This window comes from Diaporthe amygdali (assembly GCF_026229845.1).
Source record: "Diaporthe amygdali strain CAA958 chromosome Unknown NODE_47_length_302777_cov_65_667284, whole genome shotgun sequence".
Taxonomy (NCBI): Eukaryota; Fungi; Ascomycota; class Sordariomycetes; order Diaporthales; family Diaporthaceae; genus Diaporthe; species Diaporthe amygdali.
Genome location: NW_026517067.1, coordinates 143242 through 162535, shown reverse-complemented (window position 1 = coordinate 162535; position 19294 = coordinate 143242). Strand labels below are relative to the sequence as shown.

Genomic DNA, 19294 nt, shown 5'->3' with positions numbered 1-19294 from the left:
ATTCCTGTCCTGGCTCGGCGTGAAAAGAACAGTCAGGCTTCGCAGCCACGATTTTCTCGTTCGTCGCAAGCCAAGGCTTTGGTAATGGGTTGTCGCTGAAATGGACCAACTTTGCTTGTCTTAAAACGTCTTTAGGATTCCAGACACGACCATGCTTGGATCCGAGGTACGCCGCGTGTTCGGTTTTCGTGAACTCGCCTGTAAGCAAGGCATATGGTTCATGCGGAATCACTTCGCAAGTGCCGCCAAACGTGTTCATAACTTCCATGTCGTAGAATTTGTATCCGGCCCTGCGTTTAATGATATCTTGGATTCTGTGGAATGTGTCCGTGGACGGAGTAAGGACCATTATATGAGATGACATCGTGGGTGTGCTCAACCAGTAGGCACGAGGCATTACTGCCGCAGCTGGTGGGGCAAAGAAAAGCTCGTCCAGTGACCCAAGCAGCATAGAATCAGAATCGATGGCTATTAGCCGGCTATACTGGGTCTGGTTGAAGGCCAGCAGCTTTGTGTATGAGTCCGCCCAATTGGGTCCCGAGTCTGTGGTTGAGATCATTTGTCATTACTGTGTGCCCCGAGATATATGGGATTCAGGTACAACTGGCCGGATTAACTACTCACAGGCAGCGCTTTTCTCATGCAAGACCTCGACGGGCTGCAGGTTGACACCTAGCTCGTCTCTTGCCTTGGCAAGCAGCCTTCCTTCGCGAGTATGGCTTTTATTGATATCCATGGAATCTGCATATAGTAGCAGCTTTCCCGCTTTGCTTCCATACTGATTCAGATCGTCAAAGATCATCAAGGCATTACACAGGTACTCGGCATCCGTAGCATACAGCGAATATGCATACTGGCTCCAATCTGTACTTGCCGGCCTCTGGTAGTCCTTCGGCGTCAGTGGGTCCCGGAAGTAACAAGACGGGCCTGTCAATCGCTCGTAGACATGTATGCTACGAAGCCATAAAATCGTGAAAAATAAGAGAAGCACAGCATATGTCAGGCGTGCTGGTTTTGATCTCAGCAACTGTGCAGTGCTGGGAGGCTTTGGCCGAGATGCTCTTTTGGACTCGTTGTCATTCCAAACAGGCAAGAATGGTGAGTCCTCTAGAAAGTCGGGCAGCACGTCCTCATCGACTTTCCATTCTCTTCGCTTTGATGACATAGAGTTTCAGCTTCACTTAGAGTCGATCTTGTGGTGACAGCTCAGCCAAGGCTACGCTCCGAAGCCCGAACGCAAGTTCAGAGGGTGACTAATATAAGTATAAGGAATGCGCTATGAACGACTGTATTATCGCAAGTCATATGGAGCAAAAGAATATTAGGGAAGTCTGGAAAAGCACGTCACTGGTAGTACTGCGGTAAAAGAGGCTGAGTCGGAAGCACCGGTGAAGTGGTAGCGCTGTCTCGATTTCTGTCCGGCCCATAAATCTCCTGAGCTGACTCAGCGAGCCCCCTTTTGTGACCCAGCCTGCAAGGGCAACATTGATGACGATGAAGTTCTTGCGCGAGCGCCTGCTTGGCTGATGTAGCATTGGAATTTTCTCATCCCATCACAAGATGATATAGACTCATATACGCACGGCTCTCCTTTGAGCAGAGAATCATCTTCAGGCATGATCTTCAATGGTGAGCCGTTGACGATGACTACAGAAAACTGTTGAAGACGCTGGAGCTGCTCGGCGACGTCAGAGCTGCTAGTCAAGTGCGTTCAAGTGCGCCTTGATTGAAATGGCAGCAGGATCCGGAAAGTGCTGGGATCTAGACAGGTATGCTTTGAGTAATGAAAGATGGTGGCATTGTGATGGACCGTGCGGTCAAGTTGCGCCGTCCGGTGTGAGGTCTTGGAGAAGCACGTATATATAAACGCACAGAGCACTCATGAAGCAAGTATATTGAACAACGGAGTGAAAGAAGGAAGGGAAGCAAGCAATCTGCATTATCCCACACTACAGCACTATGTGATTTGTTTGACTTGGATATGGGTGCCTTTGCCTGTGGTGAATGTCTGCGGTGGCCGGCTAAATCGAGAAAGATATTTTCGCTCGCCTTCCTTTATATATTTTCAAAGATTAAACAATATAGACGTTCGGAAAAATGGACTGTGGCCTAGCATCAGTCAGCTTGGACAACAAATATTTTTGGTGAACTGGATCGAGTTGACAGCATACAATGTAATCAAAATTGATCATATCTTCAGGCGGGCTGAGAGATGTTAATATCATTAGCTGGAATCAGTATCCAAGACAGACCCTGGTCGTCTCGGAACAAGCGCCCAAAGGGTGGAAGTTGATGAGTCTGAGCAGCCCATGGTCAAAAACCCCATGTCATTAGATGGCCATAATCCCTCCTCGTTGTCCTGCGTTTCTACAACACTTATCTTTATATCGTGCGTCGTTCTTAGCACGGATTCCAGTATATAAACCTTCCGTCTTTCTAGTTGGCCAGGTGAGACTTAGCCAGGTCGTTGCTCTGAGTGACTCTGTCTCACATTTGTATCATCTGCTCAGAGACCTTTAAAAATGAAATAGGAGATCATCTGTCACCAGGGGAGGGAGTAGTGTTGGATGTCTTGGGTCAAGAACACAAACCTGGAATATTTTGAATGGTTCTGCATCAGCACGACTTGCCCAGGTGCCCAGACCCTACATCTCTTTTCAAAGCTTAAATGTTTTATAAAGTGGTACATTTAATTTGCAAGAACAGCATTTATTCGATTGGATCGCCCAGAGGAGCAGTATAAGAGAGAACAGAGAAGCATCAAAACAATATCGCGGATTTATTTTTATTCATTTCTCATATTCGCTTAAACCACTCGACGTGGAATTCCACACCGTACTTCGCGAATACGCTTTTCATCTCTTCTACCCCCTCGTCCGTCTTGAGCGGCACACATTCATCATCTGCGTCTGGCCTTCCATCCTCGTAATTATGGAAGGCTGGCACTGCGACGAGGGTCACCTTGTCCAAGTGGGCAAGTCTTTTGCTCTTGCCCTCTTGTCCGTCGTCGCCTACCAAGAGAGTCCAGAGCGCAGCTTGCACCCAGGCCATTGACCTCCTCTCGACCTTGGGGCTCTCACTTAGGGCTCGGAGATCCGTCCTTGTCCATGTCTCAGTGAGCGTGATTTCTTTGAGGGACTGAGGGAGTCGTTTGTAAAGTGAAACCAAAGCCACGTCTTCCTCTAGGTCCAATGTGATGGGAGCCAGCCACCTCAGATCGATCGATAGATGAGTCAGCTTCTCAAAGAGGCCCAGGAGGACTATCAGCTCGAGATTTTGGAACTCCTCGTCGCCGTCGTCCCAATCCCGACATACACTCCCTAATGACAGCTCCTTCACAGTCTTCCTAATGGGCCACAATGCCTCGTTCATGGAGAAAACGTCAAGAGGCATGAAAACGAAGTCGGCATATTCAGGAGACCAATACTCTTGCCTCCATTCTTGTTGTCTCGTAGTGTAGTGAAATGTCTCAAGACTGTGAGCTTCCTCGAGCAGGTGTCGCAGATATGATGGCAGGGTCCTACTCTCATTCAGTTTTAAGGTCTTCAGAGACCTGAAACGCTTCAAATCATGGGGGAGAGTATCATCCGTCCAGGGACCGTGACTGGCTTTGAGAAGTCTGAACCAAATGCCATTGTCACCACAGATATCGACCTCCTCGACGTTCCGTACTTCAAAGCTGAAGAGGCGCAGTGGGTCTATGCCAAAGCCTGGGTCGCGACCGGGTTCGACGTTCCGTGGCTCTACCAAAATCCCTGGATCTGGCCCATTCGATCCAGGTGTTCGTGCCCTGGAACGGGTCGGTTGAATCCTGACGGATCGAAGCGACTGTAACACGCCCGTCTCGTGGGCATTAACGCCTGAACCTAGAGCCCTGGCCAGATTGTCAAAACCTCCGAGACCCTCTTTATCAGTAGGTATTTGGAGGAGAAGATCTTCCAGGCATGTTGTCAAGCATATTATGACGGCCAGCAGCTGATCACAAAATGCCCATTCGTCCTCACGTAGACCACAGCCAGACTCTTCCGAGCCATAATCGTTGATCCACCGGTCCTCTTCGAGGATGTGGTCAAGCTCGAGGCCGGCAAGCTGCAGTGCTCTTTTCTCTCGTTGGTCTAAGTCCATTCCCTTTCTTGGGGCAATAATTTGATTCCATAGAGGTAGAACAACCATCGTGTCCGTCTCCTCCATGATGCACATTGGGCAAGCAATTCGTCGTATCCATGATCTCCGGTCCCGGTTGGCAAGCAGGGAGTTGAGCAGCTGCGGGAATTGCGTGTCCTCTGTGAGTGCAATACTCTCATATAGCAAAGGCTCAGCAAGGTCATGGAAGTGACGCGATGTGAGGCACAGGCTGTGGAGTGCCCAGCGTGGCACGATGAAGTCTGGATTGAGGCACCGACGAGTCCCGAGAGGCAGGCGAGGGAGTCGGAATTCCTCCACGACCATGCGCTGCAGCTCTACCGGCAGCTTCAGGAGCATGACGAGAAAGACCGGGCCTTCTAGCCGCACGAGGGCAAGACGGAATAGGAAAGGGAGAAAATTGGCGCGCGATGTGTTGTCCTCGACGGTGCTTCCTCAGCAAAGTCTTGGGCTGAGCCCTCGTCCAAATCCCGGCGGTCTCGGTAGACGCGGGTCAAACACGCTATTACGCGACTTGTCCTTGGGTGTTAGGTATTGAGCGGCCCCAAGAGCGCACCACGTGTCGCATGTGAGCAGTGTGATATTGACAATGAGGTTTAGGTAGTGGAATAGCGGATGGCATTCCCAGGACATTACAAATCGGACTGAAGTTACGGCAGCGGAAGTTTCCTTGAATTGACCTTTGCCGTGCTAACAGCTCTGCACGTGTGAGGCTCATTCAGCTGTTAGTACAAGCAATCTAGCACACCCAACCTCTTGCTATGCCCCTTCAATCCCAGCTGCGCATCTCAATGCCGTCTCATCGAGGTCATCCTCCAGCAGCCGGAGCGGGTTGAGAATGCCCGATTGGAGATCCAAGAGTTCAGCATGGTACGGGCCGAGACCGTATATGAAAGCGAGGGGGACGCACTGGTACTTTGATCATTGAATATTGTTGCCGATATTGCTTGGTCTAAATCTCACAAGATCTCCGGCAAATATGCCTATGAGAAGAAAAAAAATTGAATCGATGTCTCAATTCAATGCTGCACACGTTCCTCCATCAGCCACCACTTTTTCTCTCCACCATCGCGAGAAGCGCAAACTTTTCCTTTACACGACTCCGGTCAGCTACCTAGGTGTGTACCCATGCCAATCTTAAGCTTCACGATTTCTTCGATATCTTCTTCATATCTACAGCTCCGGCTCCTTGCCCTGCTCGACAGTCTTGCTCAGAGGGCCCTTCTTGACCATCATCGACATGACCTCGTAGAGAGCGTCGGCAGCAGCCATGGTCGTGTGCTCAGCATTGGTGTCGTAGGCGGGGGCAACCTCGACGATGTCAGCGGCGATGAGGTTGATGCCGTCGAGACCGCGCAAGATGGTCCGTAGCTCGCGCGTGGACCACCCTCCAGTCTCGGGGGTGCCCGTGGCAGGGGCAACTACATTCACACCGTGTCAGTGCATCTCGGTTCCTTGTACATCGTCGAAATGAAGTCGACTTACAAGCAGGATCCAGAGTGTCGATGTCAATACTAAGGTACACAGGGTTCGTAGTCCCGACTCTCTCCCCTATAAGATGTCAGCAATCTGCAAAAGGAACCAAGAGGAACTGTACTAGGGCACGGCTCAGACGCACTGATCTTCTTGATGATTCCATCAATGCCAATGGTGTCGATCTCACGGGCCTCGACAATCTGGAAGCCGCAGTATCCATCGTTGTCATAGTCCGAGGGCCCACTCAGAGTCGTCCGGATACCAGCATGGATGTTCGAGTCGTTCTTCAGCAGGCCCTCCTGCGCGGCGTGGTAGAAGTAGGTGCCGTGGTTGATGCTGGCGACCTCAGAGGGTGAGCCGCCAAACACCTTGGGGCGCCAGGTGTCAAGGTGGGAGTCGAAGTGGATGACAGAGACAGGCCCGTAGGCTCTGTTGATAGACCGCAGCAGGGGCAGTGTGATGGTGTGGTCTCCGCCGAGCGTGATCACCCTAGGCAAGACCTTGCCCTTCTTTGCCGGGCCGAATTTGTCGGCGTCAGTAGCTGGATCACGGGAAAGGATACTGTAGTGACCCTCCTCGATCTGGTGAAGAGCCCATGTGTTGTCGTAGCTGGGGCACAAAGATATCAACACAAGTAAGGGTACGCCGGGCCAGAGGTAATACGTACGAAGTTACTGGGATATCTCCACAATCAAGCACTGTGGCCCAACTGTTGAATGGATTGGTGTCGAGGGGGACATTGTATCCTCCGCTGAAACCGACTCTAGTCAGATACAAGAACTGTTATGTTACCATCCTGTTAAGCTGGGCAACACGTACTAGAGGTTCAACCTTCGAGAACCCTGACGAATACCAGATGGGCCGAAGCGAGCTCCCGGGCGGTACGAAGTGCCAGTGTCGAAAGGTGCGCCTTAGATGAGTGAAATGGTCAGTCATGTCTTCAATTGGTGACTGTAGGGTGGCTACACCATAATCTACATACCGATGAAGGCGATGTCATACTTCGCGTTGCTCTGAGGGGACAGGCATTGCGCATATGGCAGGCGCCCGAAGGTCGAGATACCAGAGAAGACAGAGTCAGCCTGATGGCAGGCAGTCAGCATGGGATTCCCAAATCTGCAAATTCTTATATGACGTACCTGAGTGCCTCCATCACCAGGCAGAACATTGTACCACAGTGACTGGTGAGGTCCCGAGATCGGACTCTGGGGCCCATGGCTACTGTGTGCAGCCACCGCGGCAGCTCCAATTAGAGCAAGTGAGGTCTTCGACAGCATTTTGAAAAGTGAGGGAGGAGCAAGTCAAGCGAGAAGGTCACGATTTGGGCTTCAAAAGAGCACACGGGGAATACTGGGCTTCCAGTCAGGCTTTATTTGTCCCGGAGCTGTAGCAAGCTTGCTCTAGCATTCCAATGCGCCGGAAGACATGGACACTTGCGGTCAAGATCAAGCATTTTGTCCCGTAGCTTATCACCATCATGCTGGCTGGGCTGTCCACTCAGCGTCGCCAATTCCTATGACCAGCTCATTCGACTAGTCAGTCGACGTAGTAATACGGCAAGGGAAGCCCCATGGATTGCCATGCCGCCGGGCAAGAATGGCCTGGATAGCTCCCCTACCGGAGTCCTCTCCATTGGCACGAGTGGCTCCTCCTAGGAGATACCGAGCCCCAGTAGCGTGAAAGCCGATGAAGTGCGGGGCACCGAGATAATTACTGCACATCATGATGGAGATGACCTGCGTCAATGGCCTGCCAGCTGTACACCAGGCATGGCATGGCCTCCGCAGGATGGCATTGTCCAATGGCTGGAGCTGGCCGTATGCTCCCCAAGTTCTGAACCCCGGATCGTGCTGCCAGCTGCGTGGGTGAGATGTTATGAAACCTAATGAAAACTGTAGGCATGTCTGACTTCTAGACCAGGAACCGATACCCCGTCCAACAAGCTCCTGGGCCGGCCGGCCACAACGTTGAGCTAGCAATGATGAATGACGTGTGATAGAGCTCTGCCGCTGTTCTGGCGGGGTTCCGTGGTTATCTTCAACGGTGATAAATGTGGGGTTGGAGGAAAGCAAAGATAAGCCCGCAGCTTGGCCAGCAGTCATGAAGCTTCTCGACAGCAAGCACTCTTGTTGCATGACTCTGTGTCTCAAACGTCGAACATTTCGCGAATTGTTCGTGGAACATGATCGTGAGCCTGCCCTCAATATGTAGATCCAGAGAGGCTCATTGCACCCAAAAGGACTCGTCATTTGTCGAAGCAGTCATCAATTTAAGAAAGTGGAGTATTCCCGAGGCGAGAGATGGGATCCGGTCCGGCTCGGCACTGGCCGTGGTCGGGGAGAAAGAAGCCCCACAAGAACAATGCCCGCTCCACACAAGCTCACAAGGTAAGACTGACTTGTGAAAACAGAAGAGAGTTTGTTCGAATGTCTCGAGCTTGACGTAAAAGAAATTGATTTTGAAAAGAGAGCAGAAAAATTGGAGGAAAAGGGGGAGAACGCCCGGCTCCACCTAGCGGCATTGTTCAGTCTCGACCGAATTGGACATAATCGGAGCGGGCTGCTTGAACTCATTTGAACGCACAGTAACCTGCACAGGTCTCTGGAATCAGTCCTTTTTGACTGGGACTCAATGCCGTTGAATGATTCAGCGCAAATGGATGAGTACGAGGCTGTCCAAAGGGGGAACTGTGAACGGATATTGGAGTTGCGAAATCACTGCTGAGGGAGTAAGATGTAAGCAAGCGCTCAAACCGATGCAGTACTGTAGATGACGAGGAGACATTGAGGTGTTTTCTGTACTAAAAATTTATTGGTTCAGTGATTTGCTGCGCAGGGGGTGTTGAGAGGCTCTAGTTGGACTCAGCTGCTCCAGATGCCCGCTCTGGCGCCCGCAACGCCAGGTGGTGATGAAGAGTAAGGTCTTCGCGTGGTATTGCAGGGTCCGAACTGATCGAGCTTGTTCACGACCACACCATAGCTAACTTCATCTCGATGTGGCTTTCGGTACGGGCGTCTGTTTTTTTCCGTACAGCTTAGGTCGGTGTTGTCGCTGTGGCCGGATGGCCAGATCAGAAGAACGGTGTATTATCAGCAGGTTGATTAGCCTGAAGGGAAGGCCCGCGCCGTCGAGAGTGTTTGGAGGCTGCTGTGTAACATTGTAACCTGGAGAAGTCTAAGACTTTGTACCTCTTAGAATGGACGTTCCCTTCGCGCGCCTTTATTTAGGGAGGCAGGGCCATCAAGGTACTCGTCTGAAGAGGTCGGGCTAGGTAACAAGTCGAAAGTTTGTCTCCTCTTCAACAATACCACGCAGCTCGGGTGGAGAAGGCCTTGGTCAAGCTCTCCCACCGATGTTGCGAGATTGTCGAGTTCCTAGACATTCACACAAGTTGAGCTCGTAGTCGCAAAGTTAATGAACAGACTTATGCACACCAAAGCGTCAGTCGCTCATAGGAGCCGCTCCCGTGGTCACTCGGTTTCAGAGGTTCATGTTGCCATTGCCTGTCTCAAAACTGATATTGAGGTCGCTATGGCCTCTGTTGAGGTCTGACATCTTCTGTCACCGGAACAAGCGTCCGTTGAGAGGTGCGTAGTAGTAGATGAGAGCTGGGTGATGCCATTCGTCTGACTGGCTGCAAGCTACCCAAGTCCGTATGCAAGTCTTGAACGAATGGATGGGTAAGGTTGCCGTGTGGTCACATTTGACTTGCCTGATGGGGTTCGCGCCGATGCAAGCTGGGCTCCTGCATTTGAGAGTGTTGCTGTATTAGGATGGTACTGTACTCGGTAGGGAACCGTCCAAAGTAGCGGGCGTGGTGTAGAGGCAGATGCACTATGTCGGCGCGCCGGAGAGCCATGGGCGACGATGATTTGTGCCGCAGGGGCATTGGTCTGATGGAGGTGCAGAAGCGTCGTCAGAGGCAAAGGCAAAACACCACATTGAGGCCGAGGTATCGTCATCGCAGTGCGTATGCTGTCGTACCTCTGATTTGCGGGTCTAATGAGGAACGTAGGCAGGGAGAAAGAGAAGCTCTGCCAGGTCTCAGAGACGTAGCAAATCGTAGACGACGACCAACAATTGCTTTGTCGAAGCTCTTTCGCACGTGGCCCAAGCTCCTTTCCGACGGCGACGATCTTGCCCTTTCCATCATTCCACCAGGGACCTGGGGACCTGGATCTACTTCTTAACGCTTGGATCCCGCAATAAATGTGTCCCCAGGTCTGAGCTTCTGACCATCTCACTTACAAGCTTCACAGGCGGGACAAAATTTGCATCAATGGACGAGGATCCAACAAGCGTGTCTTTTCCAAGGACGCAGCGTAGCATAATGCTAATGCCCACATGCCCAGGGCCACTTGTTGCTCGGCCCGGGCTTCGTTATCGCATGAGAAAGAGGTACCCGTAGCCCCAGGCCCTCAGGTTCTCCGGTCCTCAAGTCCAGTCCCCAGCCCCTCGTTTTGGCCGGCCCAAGCCCAAGTTCCCTGTTTTGACTTGACTTGACTTGATTCTTGCACTGACTGCATTGCGCTGCACTGTCGTCCATGACTGACAGCAGAGTGTGAGAGTGACCCCCAGTCCTGCTCTGGTCCTGCTCTGGTCCCTCACTGTCCCCTCCCCGCCTGACCTGACGTGCGCATCCATCCGCACGCATCGCAGTGGTCGTCGCCTCCAACCTGGAACACTCCCACCACCCTCCCTCTCTCTTTCTCCCCCATCTCCGTTTCTCTCCAAGTCTCGTGTCGTCGTCGGCTGCAGTAGCACAGCCAGTTGGAGGAAGTCCGAGCATGCTGTAGCAGCATCCTTCTCACCCACAATCTGCCTACTCCCAATCTCCCCAAGACGTCAGCCATTCCTTTCCATCTTTGGCCTGTCCCTCGTCAGCCATGCGCAGCCTCTTGAACGCTACCTATTCCCTTATTGGCCTGCGCCTCGAGTTTGACGGATGCACGATTAGCGAATAGCCTCCCACGACACCATCCTTCTCATCTTCCCCTTCTGTTGTCCTAGCGCATAACATAAATTTCCCTTCGCGCCCCTCTCTCGCGCTCGCGGCCACGGCCACCCTTGGAGCCCCATCGCCATTGTTGCGCATCCGAGACCACGCTTCACGACTTCATCAACGAAAGCCATCAAAGCCATAGGGCTGAACGAATTCGACAGCTCTCTTTCCTCGACTCTATCCTTGGCCCGCACCCACCCAGCAGGCCGCACCTTCGTAGGCGGCATCGAGCACGCTCGTCACAGGCTTGCTCCCCATGAGAGCGTGACCATAGCCCACATCCAAGTATCTTTATCTTATCCCTTACCACCACCATGCAACCAAAGCATCGTCACAGCATCCATCGAGCCGCAATATAGAACGACGACCACATCAAGCCACGGGCGTTGCTGCGGCAAGTGCACGTCCTGCTGCACACGGCCCAAACTCTGAATATGACAGTTAATACGGCTGGGTCTCCATACTCCTCTACTTCGAGCACCATGGCAATTCCTGGCGTTGAGTATATCGTGCCCCCGCCGGGCTCCGAGCATGATCTTGATGCGAGCCCTGAGAGCCAGAGAGGCCAGAGGGTATTCAAGAGGCACAAGATACTACCGCATCCCAGGAGCGCAAATGGGAGCTTCTCTGGCGGGTCGGACTCGACGAGAACATCCCAGAGGTAAGAAGAATACTGCAATTATACGCTCTTCTGCAATATCGAGCCCCGCTCACTCATGGTTAGCAGCCATACACTGCGACATCAACGTCGGAGGATAAGTGGTGGGGACCTGCCGCCGACTCCACCTGCGCATTCCAGAACATCTTCTAGCAGCCACTCCATCCCTCTCTCAAGTTTGAGCCCCCTTCAAACGCCAGCCCAAAGCTCAGAGGATGTGCCCTCCAAAGCCAGCCCAAGCACCCCACCGAATCAACGAAGCCCTCCCACTCCGGACGTCACACCTCCACAAAGTGCAACCCGGCCAAGGCCTTTGATTCTGCGACCGACTCTCACCGATCGATTCCCATCCAGAGGCACCAACGCTGAGTCACGCACCGAATCCTTCAAGACTGCGAGGGAGAGTCCCGAGCCCTCAGATGAAGAAGACGGGCGGTCGACGCTACGTCCAGCCGCGCAATCTGCAAGGACGTCCGAGGTCACTGTCCGACTTGTCAAAGGCAACACCAATGGCAACGGCTATGAAAAACAGAACTCGCAAAACCGTTCAGGCGTGGGACTAGGTTTGGGCTCCAGCTTGGTGGACGACCACAACCTCACACCGAAGGCTACAGGCGAATTCACCAGCTTCGACGGTGAGTTCGGGAGCTCACCCAACGATGTCGAACAGGAATGGGACGACAACTTAATGAGGAATGTGACCGTGCGAAAGAGGCGGCCTAGCGCGCATGTCAATGTACAAAACCCCGAGGTCTTGGACGATTTCACTGTCTCACCTACAAATGCCACAAAAGCTGTGCGCGCCTTCCCGCTTCAGGGCAGAATCCTTACCTACGACTCTCCCGACCCCATGAGAAGCTTCACAGCCCCAGAAAAAACGAATACGGATGCAGCCACGAGTGCGGATATCAGGAGACTTTCAGGAATGTCCTCCAAATCGGCGGCTTCGACAGTAGTAGAAGCCATCCTGGTCGGAACTCCCCCGCGACGGCAGAGGACCTTGCGCCACGTCAAGAGAGTCGATGCCTTGCGCGATTCAATCTGGCAACCGTCGTCTGTAGGCTCAGCATCAACCCTCAATAGCATCAGATCCAGAAGGCAATCTGCAGACCAGGCGAAGGATGCATTACGAGAGAGTTATGCCTCCAACACTACAGTCAACTCTGTGGGCAGTCGAAAGGCTCGTCGTGATGTCTGGAAGAATGGAGGCATTCCAGTAGTCGTCGTACCTGACCGGCATTCATCGAATAGATCGAGCAGTCGCGAGCGCTCTTTACGGTCAGCCAGCAGCAGAAGATCAAAGAGTCAGAGTTTAGGCTCCATACCTCTTGACAAGCTGCCTAATGGCCAAGATTTGACCCCCTACTTTGACCGTCCGCCTAGACGTGGTCAGTCGATATCAGAGTCGGATGGCTCGACACCTGGAGATCAGCGCACTATGGACTTTCCTCCCATTGTACCGCGAAGGGACTCCTCCTTGTCGGCACCAACCAGTCAACCTGGCAGCCGTAGCCAGTCAAGAGACGCATCACGAAATGGGTCCCGAGCTGGTTCACTAACTGCAGCGAGCCTCAGAGCTCACAATGCCCTGCAAGCCAATGGAGTACCTCAAATGCCAGCAGCCGCACCCACAAGTCGAGTCATAGTGGAGCCGCTGAGTGACCACGAACAGAGACATCCACCTGTAGTCACTGTGCAAGCTGTTCCTTCCCTAGAACACCTCCAGTCAAATAGCGACCAGGACAGAGTTGAAAATCATCAACCGCGACAGTCGGAGTCGAGAATCGGGGATCTACTACTCTCGGCCAAGGCTACGCCGTTCTCACAGGCTTCTGTAGAAACAAACGGGACGTCAGCAGCGGATATTGGGGAAGCCAGAGCAATCAGCATGTTCCCTCATCAGAACAGGTCTATTGTGATGGTTGATCACAGGCCGTCTGAAGGCTCTGATGGCGACAACGGGAGTCAACTCACTGAAAGGGCGGGTCGGCCTACAATTACAACCAAGGAGGTCGATGGAGTCTCTGTGGATGAGCCTGCGACACCTCTGGCCCAGCCGACGTTCACTTTGGACAGCATTGACTCTCCCTTGCGGAATCCTCGAGAACCGCCGGAGCCTCCTGCCATCAAATTCATCCCAGCAACTCCCTCAGGGTTGACACCTGCAGAAGAGAAGACCAAAATGCTAGGAAATTTCTACGATGAGTTGGATGAAAAGCCGATACGAGCACCTTCACTGGTACGACGGGCGCTGAGCAAAAGGCGACATTCGTATGCATCCTACGGGCCCGCTCCAAGCCGTGACACTCGTCCTGGCTTATTGGCGAGGACTTTGTCACTGAGCAGAAACGCACGCAAAGACACCGCAGAAAACCATGTTGTGGACCGGTCACACAGCGATTCGTTCCCACATGAGCAGCCCATGGATGAAACTCGACTCCACCCTGACTGGCGGCCATCATACTATGCGAGTCACTACGCTGATGATGGGGTGTATGACATGGAAGATGGGGACGAAGAAGAGTATTTGCGGTACCCAGCTATTGACAACCGGCCCCCTCCACCAAAAAGGAGCCTCAGTGAGCGCATGAAACGGACGTTTGCCATCATGCCGCTCGATGATGACGATGACTTCGCTGCCGGTCCAGACAGAAGGACAATCAGACGGACTCCCAGTGGGAATTTGCGCGTCGTCAAACATCGCGAAAGCGCGGGCTCCTTCCCCCAAAAAAAGGATAGCAAAACGGAACGCCCCTCCACAGCCCCTGACGGGGACGGGCATCGTCGGCCGTTCTGGTCCCGGACAAACAGCTTGAGCAGCATAAGGGGCCACCACAACGGCGCTTCTGGAAACGGAAGTGCAGATCGTGCAACCCCTCCCCGGACTTCTGAGACTAGAAGATGGTCCATGTCTCAAAACTTGGGAGCCTTGACAAGGCGACTAAGCGATAAGAGGCGCGAAAAACGAAGCAACGAGCTGCGGAAGAAAATCAGCGGTCCTCGTGAGGTCCGTGATGGCGTGGTCGATGTTATTCGGAGGGACGGTTATCGACATGCGTTTACACAGCCGCGCAGGATGTCCCAAAAGGTTGATGGGCGTTGAATCAGCATAGCAAGTATACCCAATGCGTGGAGGGTGGTCAGTGGTCTGGCCAAAAACGACTTCTGACGGTAGCACTGGAACCGAAGTATAGCTGCCGCGCGCAGATATGCCTTTTTGCAGCACATCTCCAGATTGACGAGCTGGACTTTCATATTGAAGCTTGTTGGAGCATGGTTTGAGAAGCAAGGCGTGTTTGGGATCTGCAGGAACGACGCTTTTTACGAATTTATATTTTTATGACGGATGACTTTTCATTTTCTGGACCGGGGGTTTCTTTCATATCGACGGCCTGCACCCATACGCTCCATGTCACGACGTGTCGGCATTCACACTCAAATTTGACGAGCAACATAACAACAGGATGTACAAAGGTTGGTGGAGGAGCGGGATGATGACTCTTGGGCTTTGGCGTCAGGTTTTACGAACATGATCATCATAACGACACGCACGCGGCAAGGGCGGGCGAGCGAGCGACCGCTTTTCCACACGAGGCTCTCTTTCTCGATGTCTTGCAAAGAAAGAGAGCAGGATACAAAAAAGAAATTTTGTTGCCTTTTTTTCCCCTGTTTTGCATACTTCGCTTCATTGAAAAGCTACGGGTGAAAGCAGAGCGGCTTGGTTTCTTTAAAGCATGTCAAGCTAATGGAAGTACGACCTGGATGACGGAACGACACGAATCTGAACCTGCTGTATACTATAGATAGCCTTTCCTGTACCTGACTGGCAGTTTATGAATGATACCTTACGGCCTTTCGACGAAGAATCATTTGAAGCCTCTTCGGTCTGCATTACGTGTGATGAGCCCCGAGTTCCTTATGCTGGTCCCATCGTGTCCTCTGGGGCATGGGAGCTATCTGCCAACATGACGTACCAGTTCACAATCCCCACCTTCTATTCGAACCACTAGGTTCGAGATTTGACTAACTGGCAAGCGAGAAGCATGTAGAATGGTGGACTAGACCATCCCAACTCTGCCACCTTTGACCTTGCGTTGCTTGTCGAGAACAGCTTGAATTCTGGTTTGTCAGCCGAGGATCCCTTGTGTCGTAGGCGCCGTGATGGTCATTCTACCAGACACCTCCACGTCTCTCCGTCTTGAATATGCCAGCAATCTCATGTCCCTTTTTTGGTGTTCGTCTCGACCATGCTCCCCAACGCCAAACGCCATTCTGCCGTACCGTGCATTTTCAGCACAGATCTCAAACCGCCAACAACAGCGCACGAAAAGACCTTTTCAACGAACAACAGCCCAGTTCCAAGTACCGAATGACGATATCGCTGCTGCTCCAATGACGACCGATCCCTGAATGATTGCCCCATCACCTTCCCTCGCCCCCCGGAGGTCCCAGGTGAGGAGGAGGTCCGCCAGCAGGGTTGAAAGGCGGCATACCAGCAGGGAAGCCACCAGGAGGCGGGAACGGGAAATTCGGCGGCGCGCCGGCTCCTCCAGCACCGGGGGGAGGGAACGGCAGGCCACCAGGAGGCGGAGGGAACGGCAGGCCGCCCGGACCAGCGCTGCCTGGCGGCGGGATAGGCATCGGCGGCAGGTTGGGCGCGCCGGCTGCACCTGGGGGCGGGAAGGGCGGGAAGGCCGAGTTGGAGCCCGGGCGCACGGGTGGCGGGAAGGGGAAGCCGCCTGGTGGTGGCGCCGCGCCGGGGGCACCGTTGACGCCTGGCAGGGCCGGGAAGCCTGGAGGAGGGATGCCTCCGGGGAAGGGCGGCGGGAAGGGCATGCCTGCCGGGGGGAAGCCGCCGCCGCCGGGCTGGTTCTGGGGCAGCATCGGGTTGTTGTGGGCCTGGCCCTCGGCGGCGTAGGAGGAGGTGATGGAGTCAATGACTGATTGGGCTTTCTCGTGGCCGATCTCTGCAGGGCGGAAGTGTCAGCGCGACGGGGCGACAGTGAAAGGAGACTGGGGAAGGTAGAGGGTGACTCGTACGTTGGTAGTAGTCTATGACATTGCGCAGGTGGTTGCGACCGCTGTTGTGTGCTTTGCGCACGCTCATGGAGTCGTGGGTGAGGTAGACATCGCAGTAGTCGCAGAAGACTGTGAGAGGAGGTTTGCGCGTTAGTGTACTGTCTGTTGCTGGTCAGAACGCGATTGGAGGTTTGCTCACACTTCGGCATCTTGAATGCTCTGTTCGGAATTCCACTGGTGTGGTTTCTGGGTTGAACTTCTCCCGAGTCCTATTGGTGTCGCGAAGCTTGGACAGTCGGGCGAAGGAGCGGCGACAAAGAACTGGAGCACAGAACGGCAAGGCTGAAGTCAGGCAAGGCTCGAGGGGCAAGTGGCCCCACATTAATGCTCGACTTGCCGCGCTGATAGGCCGAGAGAGCAGGAGCTACCCCTGGCATTGAGCTAGACCGCAAGTGAACGCGACACCTTTACAGTACTGTAGAGACGCTGTCGAGAAAGCCAGGCTGTAACTGTCCCCAAGAAGCTCCCTCCCGACAACACAACAGCGTCCACCACCACGACAATGGCGCTCCCACGATCGCTGCTGCACTACATCTGCAGTCTCGTCCTCTTCATTGCCTGCGCCAATGCCTTGAAGTTCGACTTGCAAGCAACATCACAGTCACACGACAGCAAAAAAGAACGATGCATACGGAACTTTGTCGCCAAAGACACATTGGTGGTTGTGACGGCGATCGTCAGTGGGACCAAAGGGGATGGCATGCGGGTGAACATGCACGTGAGTTGCCCTATCCACTCTCTGGGTTCCTCTTCTGCCGAGAATTGAGAACCATGCCTTATCCCGATGCTGACAACTGCTGTCGCCGACGCATAGATCCGTGATGCGGTAGGGAACGAGTATGGCCGGCCACAAGACGTCGCTGGCGAGCAACGGACAGTGTTTACGTCCCACGCGGACGCCGCGTTCGATGTCTGCTTCGAGAACCTGTTGACAGGATGTACGCTACTTGCTGTCCCCCACTGCACATGACCACAGCAATCACAGGAATCATGCCGCTGACACACAAGCCCTGCAATAGCCAGGAACATTGGCGACGCGACCCGCCACGTCGAGCTCGACGTCGACATCGGTGCCGACGCCAAGGACTGGTCCGCGATCCAGGCCACCGAGAAGCTCAAGCCGGTCGAGGCTGACCTGCGCCGTATGGAGGAGATGGTCTCCGAGGTCGTGAGCGAGATGGACTACCTGCGGTCGCGCGAGCAGAAGCTGCGCGACACCAACGAGAGCACCAACAACCGCGTCAAGTGGTTCGGCTTCTGCACCACCTTCATCCTGATCGTGCTCTGGGTCTGGCAGATCCTGTACCTGCGGGCTTACTTCAGGTTCGTGTTCCCCCCAGCCGCCCTGCACCCTCCTTTTGGCAAAACACTGATTCTGATCGTTTTATGCGCAGATCCAAGCATCTCATTTAAGAGTAGGAGCAGTCGAACAGGATGGATTATGATTCCCGGAGTTCATGAACTATATGGTTGGGGCAAAAAGCAGTCGGTCATGGTCATATGGGAATTATTCAGATACATGTACACTTGAGTCGGCAAATACGCGCAAGGGTGGATAGCTACGAGATGAATGGATCATGGTCTGGCAACCTGAACTCGAATGTGTTCTGTTCGAAGACCTTTATGGAACGCCGGGTAATGTTAGCCGGCTGTCTTCATGTCGCCGATGATTTGGCCAGTGGAAGGCACTCACCTCATTGCCGGGAGAATGCTTTGACAGACGGTAGACTTAGGTTTTTGGCTGTCTGCTATATTCGCTCCCGTGGAGCATAGCGGCCAGCATAGAATAGCAAGTGCAAGTTCTCTCTCACAAGACCGGTCCGTGCGAGCTGTTCCGAGGAATTGTGAGCACCCATAGCGGAGGGATCCCTGCATGTGCCTGGGTCCCGATGCCGAGATGGAACCGCGCCGGGCGGGATCACGGCGCCTCGGTTCTTGGGTGAATAATCTATGACGGCACCGGACCCTGGCATTTTCTTTCGCATACACTGACAACCACTTCTGGACATCGGCTACTATCTTTAGGGTCGTCGAGTATCGTGCTCGTGTACATCCTTCAAGACACCAAGTACCTTGGAAACAACACAATACGAACAAAATGTCCATCCAACGAGCCCTACGACCGGCCGCCCGGCACATCCTGCGCGCCCGCCCCGTCGTCGCCACCGCCGTGCCGGCACGATGGCAGCACAACAGCGGCCCATTTGATCCCGTGGCAAGCCACGAGATGGGCGTGGGCGAGCTCGAGGGCGCCAAGTTCAGGATCGAGCCCCTGCGGCGCACAGGCGAGGACCCAGAGACCACGCGCGCCAGGTTAACCTGTATGTCCCGTCGCCGGCCCCCAGGACTCTCACAAGGAGGGCGAGGAGAAGGCCTCCTCCCCGTGTATTCATTATCTGTACCTACTGCTGACACACACGTGCGCATAATCAAAGACCAGTCCCGCAAGCGCGGCACCCTCGAGTCCGACCTCCTCCTCAGCACCTTCGCGGCCACCTACCTGCCGCGCATGACGCCCGCGCAGATGGAGCAGTACGACCGGTTCCTGGACGAGAACGACTGGGACATCTACTACTGGGCGACGCAGACGGAGGACCAAACCGCCGCCGCCAACACCCCGGCCGCCGGCCTGCAGAACTCGGAGCCGTACCTCAGCGACCAGGGCGCGAACGACGGCGGCGTCCAGCGGGACGGCACGAACAAGGAGAAGATGGAGCCCGCCAGCCCGGCCAAGGGCGAGTGGGCGCAGACGATCGGCACGTTCAAGCCCGCGTTTAGGCCCGTGCCGGCGCGGTGGCGCGGCAGCGAGGTCCTGGACCTGCTGCGGCGGCACGTCAAGGAGAGGAGCGCGGCGGGCGTGCTGGGCAACAATGACAGGGATAAGGCCGAGGGCATGGCGTTCATGCCGCCGTTGGGGGAGAGGAAGTGAAGGGTCG

General features: G+C 54.1%; 6 protein-coding genes across 6 annotated transcripts; 3 read left to right on the top strand and 3 right to left on the bottom strand.

Annotated features, from left to right (window-relative positions):
- Positions 1–2796: 2796 nt before the first annotated feature.
- J7T55_009370 (uncharacterized protein) lies at positions 2797–4482 on the bottom strand (the record flags this gene model as incomplete). The annotated part of the gene is made up of 1 exon (XM_053134691.1): positions 2797–4482. One exon carries the CDS (start codon positions 4480–4482, stop codon positions 2797–2799), a length of 1686 nt encoding a protein of 561 aa, XP_052987569.1.
- An 834-nt stretch (positions 4483–5316) lies between these two features.
- On the bottom strand, positions 5317–6896 carry J7T55_009369 (uncharacterized protein; the record flags this gene model as incomplete). Its single annotated transcript, XM_053134689.1, has 7 exons — positions 5317–5564; positions 5629–5694; positions 5762–6228; positions 6287–6370; positions 6439–6529; positions 6602–6701; positions 6759–6896. 7 exons carry the CDS (start codon positions 6894–6896, stop codon positions 5317–5319), a joined length of 1194 nt encoding a protein of 397 aa, XP_052987568.1.
- A 4207-nt stretch (positions 6897–11103) lies between these two features.
- On the top strand, positions 11104–14382 carry J7T55_009368 (uncharacterized protein; the record flags this gene model as incomplete). Its single annotated transcript, XM_053134688.1, has 2 exons — positions 11104–11282; positions 11634–14382. 2 exons carry the CDS (start codon positions 11104–11106, stop codon positions 14380–14382), a joined length of 2928 nt encoding a protein of 975 aa, XP_052987567.1.
- Positions 14383–15701: 1319 nt separating this feature from the next.
- J7T55_009367 (U1 zinc finger) lies at positions 15702–16507 on the bottom strand (the record flags this gene model as incomplete). The annotated part of the gene is made up of 3 exons (XM_053134687.1): positions 15702–16246; positions 16320–16427; positions 16498–16507. 3 exons carry the CDS (start codon positions 16505–16507, stop codon positions 15702–15704), a joined length of 663 nt encoding a protein of 220 aa, XP_052987566.1.
- Positions 16508–16860: 353 nt separating this feature from the next.
- On the top strand, positions 16861–17771 carry J7T55_009366 (uncharacterized protein; the record flags this gene model as incomplete). The annotated part of the gene is made up of 4 exons (XM_053134686.1): positions 16861–17076; positions 17173–17296; positions 17378–17681; positions 17753–17771. 4 exons carry the CDS (start codon positions 16861–16863, stop codon positions 17769–17771), a joined length of 663 nt encoding a protein of 220 aa, XP_052987565.1.
- Positions 17772–18456: 685 nt separating this feature from the next.
- On the top strand, positions 18457–19287 carry J7T55_009365 (uncharacterized protein; the record flags this gene model as incomplete). Its single annotated transcript, XM_053134685.1, has 2 exons — positions 18457–18679; positions 18794–19287. The coding sequence occupies 2 exons, from the start codon at positions 18457–18459 to the stop codon at positions 19285–19287; spliced, it is 717 nt and encodes a 238-aa protein (XP_052987564.1).
- Positions 19288–19294: the final 7 nt, after the last annotated feature.